Source organism: Lathyrus oleraceus, chromosome 2, assembly GCF_024323335.1.
Source record: "Lathyrus oleraceus cultivar Zhongwan6 chromosome 2, CAAS_Psat_ZW6_1.0, whole genome shotgun sequence".
Classification (NCBI taxonomy): domain Eukaryota; kingdom Viridiplantae; phylum Streptophyta; class Magnoliopsida; order Fabales; family Fabaceae; genus Lathyrus; species Lathyrus oleraceus.
Window position 1 is genome coordinate 466303167 of NC_066580.1, and position 15121 is coordinate 466318287.

Genomic DNA, 15121 nt, shown 5'->3' on the forward strand with positions numbered 1-15121 from the left:
TTTATGGATTAAGGACAATACTATTATATCATTTTGTCTCCTATATGCAAACAATTACACAAAGAGAGAGCTATAATATGCTATTCCAATTATACCCTCTAACTGATCTTTTGACTGCCTATATAAAGAAGTCTTGGAAGAATTGAAGAAGTTGCTAACGGTCACACTATTGAACATACACACGCTCTCTGATATGGTAAATATTTTCTGTGTATAGTCTTTGTAAACACATAAGAGTTGTTGCTCGTTATTGTGTGAAATATTCTTTGTATTATTCTTGTGTTAATTTGCTTTCTTAGAAGTACTCTTTGTAAACACAAACTTGTAAATCTCAAAGTTGTTCGAGTGGTTTTCTTGAGTGACTAGGTTTTAGTCAGATAGACTTGTCTTTGTGGTGTTTGTAATCAGATTTTGATTATAATAGATTTGAGTTTTTATTAAATTATTGATTTTTAAGAATGATTATAATAATTATTGGCTTAATTACAAGTTTGACCCCCCATTTTACGTGATTCATAAAATTGATCTACGTATTTTAAATTTAAACAGTTTTGATCTTCTTATTATAAATTTAAACAGTTTTGATCCCTTCTCAAACTTTTGCACTTAAAATCAACGACGATGAATTTTTTAAATGACAAGTTACTTGTATAACATGATAAATCATCGTATAAAAACATATTGTTGAATTTTATAGATAAACATATACGTTAAAAAATGAGTATTTCTTCGATTTTTTATGAAAAAACGTGAGAAATGATTAAAACTATTTGAATTTAAAATAGAGGAGCAAAACTATTTGAATTTAAAATAGAGTGATTAATTTTGTGAATCGGACAAGTTAAGGAACAATAATTTAGTCTAATATATTTCATATTTTTAAAAGAAAAAACTAACGAAATATTACTTTGAAAATATACCCATACAACTTTCCAAATTTTTGTTTCTTAAATTAAAATATACTATAACTTAATATTTTTAAATTTTGTAAAGAAAAATATTATTGTACAAATAAAATTTAATTACACAAATAATAATAAAATTTTATCTTTAATAACAAGATTAAATTAACTCAAGTACTTTTTATATGATAAGATTCTCAACATAAAATTAATATTATTTTATTGAATTTAATTGATATACTCTAACATTGTAAAATAATTTTACACCGTCGGTTAATTATAGACGTTGTTTTTTATTTTATTGAATATAATTACTAGGTAGTATAAAACTAACCTTTCTTTAATTTAATTTAATTTGATGTATTAAGATTTAATATATGGGCGGTAGCGGTATGCAGCTGGTAGCAGGTAAAACCACTCTCAAGGCTACTCAACCTTCGATCCTCTTCCGGTAAAACCATTTTCCGCTTACTTTCCCTTTCACCCCCACCGTACCCTCCGCCAACTTCACCCTCTACTATCTCTCTGTACGGCTCTGCGAACATGACTTCCATCACCTCCGTCGAACTCAACTATCTCGTTTTTCGCTACCTTCAAGAATCAGGTTACTTTCATTTTCCTTCTGCTCCCTTTTTATTTTCATTTCTTTACGTTCGGTATTTCCTTGCTCTTTTCCGGTCAACCAAATGTCAAGGGTTTCAATTTTAGATAGTGTTGTTGCTACTAGATTAGGGTTTCGTCACTGCTCATAAACGGAGGAAAATTTCTAGCTCCGATTGTAGTTTAGTTTCCGTTAGGAACCTTCAATTTAGTTTTTGAATGTGGAAAGGAGGAATGGAATTTGTTAGATCTGTTGCTGAAAATTTGATATTTGGTGTTGAGACCTGAATTTTAGTTTTTTTTTTCTAGCTGAGTTTTTTTGTTTTAGTGTGTAATAATTGGTCATAATTCAGACCTCTAAGTTGATTAAAACCCTCTCCAAAGTGGTGACCCTGTTTTGTAGCTTCTGACCTGAAGCTAAAGTTTAACCTTGGTTTGTTTATTATGATCATCTAAGTTAATTTTAATAATATGCCGTTTCAAAATGATTGTCATTCTCATTTTTCAATATAGTAATAATTACAATTTTTCCAATTGTGTTCTTTAATTATTATTCCCTCCGTCTCACAATGAGTAATCCATTTGGAATAAAAGAGTGTCCAAAAATGAAGGATCCATTTCAATTTCCAAGACACCTTTTCCAATTTTACCCTCTAATTATTATTATTTTCATCATTTACAATACTCCCTCCGTTCCTTTTTAATGGTAGTCTTTAAGTAAAAATTTTGTTTCTTTTTATTTGTCATTTTCAAAGTTCAAGGTAACATTAATTGTTGATTTGTCAAAATTACCCCTAATTATTCATTGAAGAGAGAGAGAAAGTCAAATGATTTAACAAATAATTAAGGGTATTATAGGTAAAAAGACAATCATTACTTTAAAAGTAGTAAAAATTATTAGCTTTATTGATATGCAGAAAAAGTTAAAAAGAGACAATTAAAAAGGAACGGAGGGAGTACATAATAAGAATAATTTAGTAAAAATATCATTCTCTCTTTTAATTATTATTTATTTTTCTTAATCTGAATGAAGTGGTCGAATGAAGTGGTCAACTGGGTCACTCATTGTGGAACGGAGGGAGTACTCTGAACACTACTTTCAATATTTTAATAAGGTTAATTTAGTAAAAGTGTAAACATTATTGCATTTCTTAATCTGTGTGCAAAAATCTTAAATGACCGTCATTTTGAAACAGAGGGAGTAATTGATTGTATTGATGATGTCCTTAGCTCTATATTATTTGTTGTATGAGCGAGAGAAATATCATTAACTTAACTAAACAAATTCTACCAAATTTTAGCTAAAATATTTGCAAATCATTGTAGCTTCTTGTCTAATTGAACTGAAGAGTTAGCTCGCAACATTTTTATTTATGTTGTCTCTCTTATTGTTAGTATTTCTCCCCTCCCTTTCTCTCCAAACCTGGAGGGTCTGTACCTCTCTCAAAATGGTCCACTATAAACAACTCTTCCCTATCTTTCTCTATTTATTCTAAACATGAACGAATACACAACATCTATGAAGCACAGACACCTCTAAGAGTAGGTGCGTCGTGGTGTCCGACACATGTCTAACACTTATATGACACCTGTTCGGCACTTGTTGGAAAAGTTCGACAAGTTTTGAAATAGTCAAACAAGTGTTCCAAAAAAAAGGTTTTTTTTAGCTTTGACACTTTTTGAAATGAATTCAGACACCCATATGACACTAATAAAACACGTGTCGGACAATTCTGACAAGTATTTAAAAAAAATGTTTTTTCTTTGCTTAACACACCTTATAAATATTTTAGGACAATTCTCACACACATCCAAAAAGATTAAATATGTATTGAAACCATGTTATCAATAAAGAATTAAAGACATTAATCTTTCTTAAAATATTTTTAATTTTTTAAAATAATAGATGGATAAATGAAGGTGAAATACTATCATGTCTTAGATTTTTGAAATTATCGGTATCAGAGTGTCTGTATTGGAGTATGTGCTTCATAGCACAAAATTAATAAAACATAGCAACTCTTAAAATAGAATAATTTTCCTCTAATCACTCTTAATAGTATAATAATTGCTACTTAAAAGTATAACCGCTAAGTCATCCATGTTTCTTAATGAAAGGTCTAACAAGCCCTTTGAAATTCAAAAGGATATAGATTAGGAAATAGAGAAAATCCTTTTTGAAAGGTCTAACAAAGTGATCAACAGAGGGGAAGTAGTTGCATGTGAGCGAGTGATGGATAACACGTGAATTTTTGGGATTGCAGAAGTACGTCTGCCTTTTTGTGAAAGAAGAAAGTGATTGAGTGAGGAGAGGGTGGCTGATTGGAGGAAGGAGGATAGGGGTTTTTTCTTTTGAGGTTAGAGTAGGTTTTGGGTGGTTTGCTCCCTAATAATAGAAAACAAGGTCTAGTGTTTACTAATATTGTAAGATCATTCTAAACACACACAAACACATATTCAAAAACTCCCTAAAAATAGAGAACAAGGCCTAGTATTTACCAGATATTTGCATAGTAAAATCATGACAAAATATCCGATAAGTGGTCATCTTGATGAGGGGTTGCTTCTATGCCCAGCTATCCATGATTAATAGCTATGCTCGATTATTTCATATTTGCATTACTTTGATTTCTTTTGAAAGGAAAACTAGATTAAACTTCGAGTCATGGAATCTGAGGCAACAAATGAAATGACTTTCAACTGGTTTGATGAGTAAACGTTTATTTCATCCTATACTTATTTATAATCTTGAAATATGTTAATATTGAACCAAGAAGAATCCATTGGTGCAGTGGTATTAAAGAAATCATGTAGACTAGGACCATCCATTAGAGTGAGAAAAGCTTCTTTAAGTTGCTTATGCAATAATATTTTTTCCACTACAAAGGAAAACATGCTTGCCCATTTTAATGATACTCTCCATTCCATACTTACTTGCTACTGTGTAGGTTTCACACATTCTGCTTTTGTGTTTGGGAATGAGGGTGGCATTAACAAGTGCCCCATTGATGGAAATTTGGTACCACCAGGTGCTCTTGTCACATTTGTTCAGAAGGGACTACAGTTCTTGGAGATGGAAGCTAATTTGAGTAATGTTAGCATTCTTTACTTTTTGTATTATTGTATTCACAATCAGCACAATATTCATCTGTTTGAAATCAATGTTTTAAAGCTTTTCATACGAGGGTTTCATGTTGATAAATGTTAGCCTACCAGTGTGATGCAGACTTTGATGAAGATTTTTCGTTCTTACAACCTTTGGATCTTATCACAAAAGATGTGCATGAACTTAAGAAAATGATAAATGAAAGAAGAAGAAAACTACATAAGGGTAAAAATAAGGAACCTGAAAAAGAGCATGATGGTGACCGCGGACGGGTAAGAGAAAAGGAAAAACATGAAAGGGAGAAAGAATGTGAAAAGGATAAAGAGAAAGTAGAAAATAAAAAAGAGCAAGAACCGCTTAGTGAAAATCTGATCAGTAAAGAAATGGTCTCAGATCAAGAAGACAAGGTTAATGGTGCAAAAAAAGAAGATAAGGTTAATGGTGCTAAAAAAGAAGATACGGTTAGCGGTGCTAAAAAAGAAGATAAGGTTAATGATGCTATAAAAGAAGAAAAGATTAATGTAAAGGATGATGAGGATGAAGCATTTAGAGGTAACTATCTGTTCAGTGGATTAGGTATACATTGTCTTCTATCAAAGTGTTCTCTGTTGCATGTTTGGCATTTCATGTTGTGTAACCGCATTATTATTTATCAATTATTTCCCTCAAATGTCAATGTCATACAATACTACATTCCTCTGTTAGTTTTAATCATTTTATGCTACGATACTCGAGTTACGATTTTTCAATCCTCTACCAGTTTTGCGGAGACTCTCGATTTTAAAACATTGATGGGTATAGCATTGATTCCCTAATGATTTGGATTACTGGTAAATCTAGTTTTTTACATCCATTAATAGATTTTTATCCATCTTCTTCCAACCATGCTTTTGAAAACATTTGTTTCTTTAATCAATATAATTCCACTAAGAACTGTTATCTTCTATGCTGCCTTTTCGAATGAGTTATTAGTTTACGACCGTCCACTTCAGTCAAATTTAAGATTAGAAATGTTCTCCATCATATTATGTGTTTTCAGCTGTCTGTCCTTATTCAGTTTCCTGACCATTTTATTTTTTATTGAGAATATCTCATTGAGATTTCCAATTTTTTGCAAGTTGCAACTAATTCATATGCTTCTTTCAAAAGAAGATTGAAAAGTTTTCTTTTAATTGTATAGGACCGGAGCCCATGGACATCTGTACAACATCAACATCTCAACCATGTGAAATTCCTAGCTCAGATGTGATAACTTTGGAAGGGCATACTTCAGAGGTGAAGTATTTCATCAATGCTTCTTGTTTGTTAAGTCTTTAGATTTGTTTTCTTTTGTGAACTCAAGCTCTTTTTTTAACAAGCCTGTTTACCATCCTATTAGGTCTGTGCTTGTGCATGGAGTCCTACAGGATCCCTTCTCGCATCAGGGTTGGTATTTTCTTCACAATTTTTTTTTGGGCATAGATTAAGTATTAATTTGTGTATTTTGTTACAACCGATGTACACAATATTTTGCTCTCCTTACATTTCCATTTGCACAATTTATGTCGTTCTTGAAAACTAAAGGAAACTAAGAATAGACAAGGGCAAGTGGTTTTCCTCCATTTTGAATTGAATGCATTATGATCGTTATAGCAATGCAATTTATTTTTTCTACCAACTTTTGTGTATTATATTGCCTTACATTTTATTACTAGTAAATTTACTCAGATATATTTGATGTGTGGACACGGTGATTTATCTTGTTATCATTATCGATTTCTTTTTTAGAAAATAAATTGAAGTGACAGTTATCCTTTTCTTTCATTCTGAAACATGTTTTAAGGAATAGTTTTATTTTTATTATTTTAACTTTTAGGTCTGGGGATTCAACAGCTCGTATTTGGACGATAGATGAAGGGAGATGCAAATCTGATTCCAGAAGTGACTCTTCTAATGTGTTGGTGTTGCCACACCTTAGGGGTATAAGCAATGAAAAGAGTAAAGATGTCACTACACTTGATTGGAATGTGAGTTCAGTGGCATATTCTGATTTCAATCCGTGATGATTACTGATAATGTACCATTTAATTTAATATATTGAAACTCGGAAGTATTTATATCTGATGGACCACTTGATGTTTGGTTGCTGTTGTACAGGGGGAGGGGACACTACTTGCAACCGGTTCGTATGACGGTCAAGCACGAATTTGGACCACTAATGGTAGGCCATTTCTTCTGTCTTTCCTTCTGCTTTGTGATACTTAATTTTGATAAATCTTAGTGTCTTATTTAGTTGCATTTCTGGTATATATGAAGTCATTGATTATATTGTTAATTTTTAATTTGGCAATTTTGTGTTTATTTGAATTTGCTCTTACGACTTTAATCAAAATCATTATTTTGATCATATGTTTGGGTCTTTGATCAGGTGAACTGAAGAGTACATTAATCAAACACAAGGGACCCATATTTTCTTTGAAGTGGAATAAGAAAGGAGATTATATTCTTACCGGAAGTTGTGATACGACTGCAATTTTATGGGATGTTCAAGCAGAGAAATGGAAGCAACAATTTGAATTTCATAAAGGTAAATTTTTTGCTATAATATTCTATAGTCTAGGTAGAATTCTATAAAAAAGGATACCTGGCGAGAAAACCATGTTTATGAACTTCTATTTTTATTTTTGAAATTTGGGCTTTGTTTAGGTCCAACACTTGATGTTGACTGGCGCAATAATGTGTCATTTGCAACAAGCTCCACTGACACCATGATACATGTTTGCAAGATTGGCGAAAACCACCCAATAAAAACTTTTGCCGGGCACCAGGTTTATTACTTACCTTAGTTTGTATTATTATGCTTTGCACTGAAACACTGACTGTTGTTGAAGGGTTCATCCCTTACTCTATTGAATATACGATTAAAAAAAAAGGGTTACTGAATTAACTCTACAAATTGGTGGATAAACTCGGAACAAGGCTTTCTAGATGAATCCCAAATTTTTAAGGTATCTAACTATTTAGGTAGATTCCTTTTCAAAGTCACTAGCAGTGCAGTAATTGAACGGTGTACCAAAGTCAGCATTAGTTAGTAACATGTTCTAGTTTACCGAAATCTACTTAACTGGTTAATACATTTCATTTAAATACAATATAGTGGTTGTGTAAATCTTAAATGTCTGATAACAACCTTTCTGCTATTTCAGAGTGAAGTAAATTGTATCAAATGGGATCCCACAGGTTCACTACTGGCCTCATGTTCAGACGATAGCACTGCAAAGGTTATTATACTCCATAATAGCATGTTTTTTGGCAGTCGATTGTGCAATCATTTTTTTATAGAATATATTTTCTTCAGTAAACATCTATTTTTTACCAAAATGTTTGTGAAATTCACGGTTTGTATTATACATGTCTTTTGTTTTCTCGTTTTGTAGATATGGAGTATGAAGCAAGATACATTTATTCATGACTTTAGGGAGCATTCCAAGGTACCAGTTTGGATTATTTTTCAGTATCTGATTTTGCATTTATATCTGCATTTGAACTTGGTACACATAAGAAAACTAAATAATTGGATTTTTAGGAGATATATACTGTCAGATGGAGCCCAACTGGTCCTGGTACAAATAACCCGAATAAGAAATTGGTGTTGGCTAGGTACGATAGCTGTTATATTCAACGCTCATGATTTACTTGCATGCATATATTAATGATTTCTTACAATTCAAAATTAGTTCACTTTATAAACTGTGTCCCTCAACACCTTAATCTTGTACAGTGCATCATTTGACTCTACCGTAAAGCTATGGGACGTAGAGCTCGGGAAACTGATCTACAACTTGAATGGACACAGGTACTGTCTTTTTTCCTCTGTTACCAAATTGTCAACTAAACTAGAAGCCCTAACTTTCATTTCATGTTTAAAATTCTAAACTTCAAGTTTTCTTTGGTATTGACTTGTTTATTTGGTCCTGAAGGGATGGTGTATATTCTGTTGCATTCAGTCCCAATGGGGAGTATTTAGTTAGCGGATCCCCGGACAAATCCATACATATATGGTCTTTGAATGACGGCAAGATCATCAAAACATACAATGGCAATGGAGGTGTTTTTGAGGTGTGTTGGAATAAGGATGGTGATAAGATTGCAGCCTGTTTTGCTAATAATACAGTTTGCATTTTGGATTTCAGAATGTAAGGTCCTGACATGCACCACCTTACTTTGGTTTAGTTGCTCAGAATTTATTTTTATCCTCCATGGTATCGATATAACTGTATTTTGGTTCCGTAGATCTCTCCTATTTTAACCATTTTTGTAATTTTATGTTATAATCATTATTTCCTCGCCTTGTATAATTACAATCATATCACTATCTTTATGTGTTCTTAATTCTTATTTTGTATGGTAGTATTTGTATCATCCGCATAACTTTAGTGTGTTCATTTTAAGGTTTCTACTAACAATTTTAGGAAGATTTTGGAATATAATATTCCTATATGTAGTACTCATTTAAAAAAATAATTCTTAAGATGTTAATAATTGTTAGGAACAGAAGTGACACATTTTTATTATTTCATATTTTCACGATCCAGGTAAGAATCTTTTATTTCTACGTGAATAGAAGTAATTGTCCAATTTTCTGTTTAGTTTTTCTTTTTCAAGCTAAAATAAGCTTCAAAATTGTTTTTAGGAATGTCAAAAAATTCAGAGTCCAGCTAAAAGTCATGTGAATTCTGCTAATTTGGTAGTTACAATAATATCTAAATGGTAGGGGCACAAAATTGAAAACTGACATTTTATTTTTTATTTTTAAGGAGGTGAAATACACATCATTAAATAACTAAACCAAAACAAAATAAATAAGCAAGAGTATGTGTCCTATGCCATTTTAACATTCTCCTTAAAGGGAAAATCAAACTAAGGATCCATTTGTTGTACATGATAAGAGAAATGATAATTAACTATCATATCTTGTTACAATTTAGTGTTTGACAATGTTATTTTATAATTTAATTCTAAAGTGTATACTTTAAATGATAAAAATAAAACATATATGCAGAAAATACTCGATTTATAAAAGAATCACATTCCAATTGTATGTAATATTTATTTAATTTCATATCATATGTTGTATTTTGTCTATCTTACACACTTCATTAAAATTTTTTAATGAGTCTATTTCTTTCATTTTCATTTGGTAATACAAGGTGTTTACTAGGAAATGTATAGCAAGTCCTCTCAATTTTTCAGGTTTCAAACCCTTAACTACCATTTCATTCTCTATTTTTTCAACTTTCAAAACCCTTTCCTTTTTATATTTTAAGGGTATACAATTTTCACATTACTTCCTCATGTTTTTCTCTTCCACATTATTAACACAAAACACTACTATATTTTGAACAAATGTTCGAAGATTGTTTGATTTTCTTTTCTCAAGTTAGGAACAACTGCTTCATGTAATTGTAATGAGTCACAATTTTAATTGAGGAACAAATTTATTTATGACAGACTAGATTCACTTCTAGTGTATGAATTATAAGTGAATGGAAAATTACAGTTGATGAATGATGTATAAAAGTATAGGAGATAATTCTAGAGAAAGGAAGAAGAGAACAAGGTATGTAGATGACATGGCCAATGTGGTGCCCTCCAGTTGGAATAGTCCCTTAAAAAAATTTCTAATGAATACATTGTCTTTATCCGATACAATAAATTTAGGTAAGCCATGCAGCTTGAACACAATTTTCATAAAAGTCTCATCCATAGTTTTTAATTAGTTTTCAAAGGAGAGAGAATATTGTGATGAAATTCATTGCCACATCATTCCAAACCTACTCAAAAATCGGCATGGGTTGAAGCAAGTCAGCATGAGCTATATTGTCATTTTTAGCTTGTTTGCAAATTAAGCATTTGTCAACAAACTCCTTAATATCCTTCTTGATATTGTTGCTTGAGTTGTTGATCATCAGGGACTACGATTCTGCCTTTGGAGTACACCAGCCTTTCCTTGAAACTAACAAGATTCTCTTGTGTCCCTTGTGTAGGTGTGGCAAGCGGGCATGCTCGTCCGTTTAGGTTCGCCTCGCAAAAGCATGTGAAAAATGTGGCGGGGAGGGACGATCATATTTAAGGGTACGTGCCTAAAACCTTAGTTCGTCCCGCAAAAAAGTGAAGGCAGGTAGGGTGGATTCATAGACATTGAACCTTTTAAGTCTAAAAATTACAAAAGTGTATATAAAATTCCGCTTCCGTAAAAGGCTGTAAAAAAATTGGGCGGGTGGAGCAGACACATTAAAGGGTGTGAGCCTAAAATCTTGGCCCGTCCCGAAAAAAATGCGGGCAAAACGGGCATGCCTGACTGATCGTCCACCCTATTCTTTTGTATAAATTAAGGCTTGCATTTTCTTGTACCTCACAATGCATTTTCTTCATTCCTTAAGCAATGCAACTTTTGGTTTAAACAAAGACAAAAGACATACTCTAGAAAGAGCATGTGCTACTACATTTTCTTTTCTTGGTTTGTATTTAATGGTGAAATCATAACCAATGAATTTATACAGACAAACTTTAGGGTTTAGAATAATTAGTTCATTACGCTTTCAAGCTCATTTGTTGTTGTTTATGGTCTAAAAGATAATGTCTAACTTTGTCTATGGATTCAATAGTTGCAAAAAATTCTCTTGGTGTAAGTTGATTGTGTTTTGCATTCTTGGTACCGATTTTTTTCCAAAGAAAAGAATGCACGCCTTCTTGACTAAGGACTTCCCTTACACCAATACCATAAACCATAACCATAACTATAAAAATGAGTTGATTCATACTAAATGGTTATCCTTTCACACCCCTATGCATAATACATCGATTTTAATGGTGAATGGTACTAAAAATTGTGGTAGAGCCAATATAGGTTCAATAGTGATAACTACTTTTAGTTTTTCAAAAGTTGTAGTTGTTTCAATCGTCCATTTGAAAGCCTCTTTTTTCAGTAAATTGGTGAGAAGTGTAGCTATTAATGCACATCTCATGATAAACCTTTTGTAGTATTGTTAGCTGGAAAATTTCGGCTAAGAAAAAAGCCAATTTCGACTGGGGGTTCCGTCCGAAGCTCCTCAATAGAAGGATGTGAGAGTCTGTCGGTCGACACAGGCAAGCTTCGGTCGAAGCCGAAATGTTTTGAGTGGAGAAGGAGAACATGGACACGTAAAGAAGTCGTGGGTAGTTATATGCTGAGATAGGGGAAATGGACCGACATGTGACACCTCAAGAAGGTTTTGTAACCCCCCGACGGTTACTTTCTAAATTAGTATTTAAGTCAATGTTAGGTGAGAATTCAAGGGTGACAATTTGAACATTTGCAGTAGGGGTAAGACTTGAAGTATCCAAGCGTTTACGAGAAAAAGGTTACTTTCTTCACAAACAATGTATTTTGCCTCCACTTTATAATTACAAGTTATTTAATCTTCGCAAAACTTATCTTTTGTCTTGTTTCACTTTACTGTTTATCGTCTTTCTTTCGGTACTTTATCGTTTCTACATGTCATTTTACCTTTATCATTTCCTTGACTCGTCAAGAGTCTCGTTTACACCCTTTCAACCAATTAGAAACATTATTTACCAAATAGTCATACACACAAAACACTAAGTCCGGGACTCCTTAATCGGTCCTACAAGTAACCCTAGTATAGAAAGACTAGAGATGATTGCGCAAAACAACAAGTATCCAATGAGTCTAAAAAAGCCTTTAATTATTTCACATTCTTGGATTAAGGCCAATTCAAAACATTTTTCACTTTTTCCTTGTTCATAAGCACTCTTGATTTTGACAGCGTGTGCCCTAAGTAATCCACAAAAGAACACCTGTTTTTTTGGTCTGGGCCGTAGCCCAGTCAAGTCTAATATGGGCTTGACCTAAACCCTGTTACCCAATCTAGGGTTTGGCTTCTTCTTCGTTCGTGTTGTCTGAACGTAGTTTCAAGTTCCTTGCAATTTCACAGTAAGCGCGAAACAAACCAAAATCAAAGAAATGGCGTGGCGAAGCGGATCTCTCTCGAGGTCTATTTTCTCCGCCGCGAGAACAATTCCGACTCGTTCCTCTCTTCAAAATTCTTCTGCGTCTTCAATTCGTTCTCATCTTCTCCACCCTCGTCGCCCCCATGCCACTCTCCCGAGGTAACGCAATTTTTTTGATTCCGTCATTTCTTTCCTCTGTGGTGTTTATCGCAATTTTTCATTTCTGAGTTTGATTTTTGAAGGAGCTTGGGAATTCTCGGTTGCACGCAGTCGTTGATGCCGCTGTATAACGCAGACGCCGCCGCTCGTCTCACTTCTCACATTTCTGTTGATTTTCGTGCTTGCTGCGAATTGTCTCAGGGTATTTACTTTCTTCTTCCTGATTCTTACTTGTTAGCATTCTAATGGCTTTTTTGTTAGGTCTCAATTTGGTAAAACATGATAGTAGTTCACAAGCTAGCTTATAGATACTAACTTATAAGATTGAGCTCATTGCTTTGATAATATGTTGAATGATAATATGTTGAATTAACAAATGGATACAAAATAAAGTAAAAATAGATGATTTTGAGTATTTAAGTAATACTATTTGAAACAACTTATCAAATGCCTTGTAATTTAGTGAAAAAATACTATAGGCTAGTGAAAAAAAATGTTACCAAATACACTTACTTTGGGATATGTTGGAGTGATGGAATGCGATGGAATAGAGAGGAATAATGTTAGGCTCCATCGTTTGAATGGGCAAAAAGAGAATGAAATGGAGTGGAATAGGATGGAATATTCCCTTACTTACCCTCATTTTTTTTCCTTCCGATTTAGGCGGAATAGCATTTTTGTTACATTCCATCATAAAATATTCAAACAATGGAATGAAATATTCATTCCCCTCTGTTCAGCTCCATCCCACTCCGTTCTATTTCACTCCGTTAGTTTTACAATATCCGAATATATGTTTGGATATTGTAAAACTAACGGAGCGGAATAGAGCTGAGCAGGATGCAATGGAGTGGAATGGAATAAATATGTCATTCCATTGTTTGGGTACTTCATGATAGAATAGAGCAATTTTGTCATTCCGCCCAAATTGGAGGCACAAAATATGATGAAAAGTGATGGAATGCTTCCTTCAGATTCCGCTCAATTCCATCATTTTTTAATCAATCCAAACGATAGAACATAACCTCATTCCATTTCATTCTACTCCATTCCTTCATATTCCACCAATCCAAACATACCTAAGGTTAAACTTTGCCTTGCCAGAAAGATCTTAAACCATGTTTTGATTGGCTTATTTCAATTTATCTTCTAGTATAAGTTTTGAAACTATTTGAGAGAACTTATACAAATAGCTTATAATAACAACTTGTAAAAGTAATTTAACTTTATTTATCCTTTACTATAAAAGTATATTATTCATAAGCACTTATCATGATAAGTTCTTGTGCTATAAATTGCAAATAAGTTGTTAATATAAGTCTATTTGGATAAGCAATTTAATAAAGTTTTTTATAATCTATCATCATATAAATGCTTATAATAAGCCATTTTGGAAAAGATAAAATATAGTTAATCTGGGTTGATATAAGCTATAAGTTGTTTTCATAAATAATACAGATGAACAAATGAGAATAAATTATGAACATTTCATAGTCTGTATTTACAAGCTCTTTTAAACAGTAGCATAAATGTTTGTGGCATGAAATTTGTTCTTATTTAACTTGACATACATTCTCTGCAATGTTTCTTTCAATTATTATCACCAGAAATTAGTTTCTTTACCCAAAAAGATATTAGAAATCAGTTTGTGCAGTTCATTTTTCTATTCATTCTACACTTTGGGGGTCATTTAGTTGATGTATATTTCTCAAATTAAACTGCTACATCTTTTTTCATTGTGAATAAGTTTTTGTCTTTAACAGGTACTTGAATTGATTTGACAATTAGCACTAGTTGCGCCTACATGTATGGTTGGATCTAAAAGGATGGCTAATGCTGTGAAGCACAAAGCTTGTTGGTTCATATCTTTTACTTGATTAATCCCTTTTATCATTTTAGTTAAAATTAAATAAGTATATCTATCTATTCTTCTATAAAGATTTAGGAAACTTTTCAAGCTAATTGAAGGATATTGTAATACTTTGCTATGCTGTGTATCATCAGACAATAATAACATTGTTCAGAGACCAAGGTTAAATTGAAATTTATTGAATGTATAGATAGATATTTATAGTCGGGAGTATCTCATCATTATATGAGCATATGCAATGGTTTTGCTCTTGATGAAATTCAAATGTTTTATAATTTTTGTTGAATTAGTGTTGCCTACTTACAAAGTTCATTATATGTTTACCATACCACATTGGCATATTATTTTTATATGGGCGATTTAACGGGCATTCCACGCCCTCAGATATATGTTTTCAACTAGGTCCTCTAATCCGTTATACTACTTCACCAGGTATGGAACTGGTTTGATATGGCCAGTATTATCTTTCCATAATGTTTATCACAAGTCTTT

The 15121-nt window shown here is 32.6% G+C and overlaps 2 protein-coding genes across 2 annotated transcripts; both read left to right on the forward strand.

Annotated features, from left to right (window-relative positions):
- The first annotated feature begins 1254 nt into the window (after positions 1-1254).
- LOC127120439 (WD40 repeat-containing protein HOS15) lies at positions 1255-8985 on the forward strand. Its single transcript, XM_051050866.1, has 14 exons — positions 1255-1506; positions 4451-4596; positions 4719-5160; positions 5789-5883; positions 5987-6033; positions 6464-6614; positions 6745-6808; positions 7016-7174; positions 7294-7415; positions 7794-7868; positions 8025-8078; positions 8174-8247; positions 8369-8443; positions 8568-8985. The coding sequence occupies exons 1-14, from the start codon at positions 1446-1448 to the stop codon at positions 8785-8787; spliced, it is 1785 nt and encodes a 594-aa protein (XP_050906823.1). The 5' UTR covers positions 1255-1445; the 3' UTR covers positions 8788-8985.
- Positions 8986-12474: 3489 nt separating this feature from the next.
- On the forward strand, positions 12475-14835 carry LOC127120440 (protein NONRESPONDING TO OXYLIPINS 2, mitochondrial). Its single transcript, XM_051050867.1, has 3 exons — positions 12475-12759; positions 12843-12961; positions 14523-14835. Exons 1-3 carry the CDS (start codon positions 12614-12616, stop codon positions 14528-14530), a joined length of 273 nt encoding a protein of 90 aa, XP_050906824.1. The 5' UTR covers positions 12475-12613; the 3' UTR covers positions 14531-14835.
- Positions 14836-15121: the final 286 nt, after the last annotated feature.

What these genes read in the sequence shown, in the direction of transcription:
- LOC127120439 (XM_051050866.1), top strand. Translation starts at nt 1,446, where the DNA reads ATGACTTCCATCACCTCCGTCGAACTCAACTATCTCGTTTTTCGCTAC. An exon ending in TGAGGATGAAGCATTTAGAG is followed by an intron (nt 5,161 to 5,788) that starts GTAACTATCTGT and finishes TTAATTGTATAG; the next exon opens with GACCGGAGCCCATGGACATC. An exon ending in ACAATTTGAATTTCATAAAG is followed by an intron (nt 7,175 to 7,293) that starts GTAAATTTTTTG and finishes GGCTTTGTTTAG; the next exon opens with GTCCAACACTTGATGTTGAC.
- LOC127120440 (XM_051050867.1), top strand. Translation starts at nt 12,614, where the DNA reads ATGGCGTGGCGAAGCGGATCTCTCTCGAGGTCTATTTTCTCCGCCGCG. An exon ending in CCCCATGCCACTCTCCCGAG is followed by an intron (nt 12,760 to 12,842) that starts GTAACGCAATTT and finishes TGATTTTTGAAG; the next exon opens with GAGCTTGGGAATTCTCGGTT.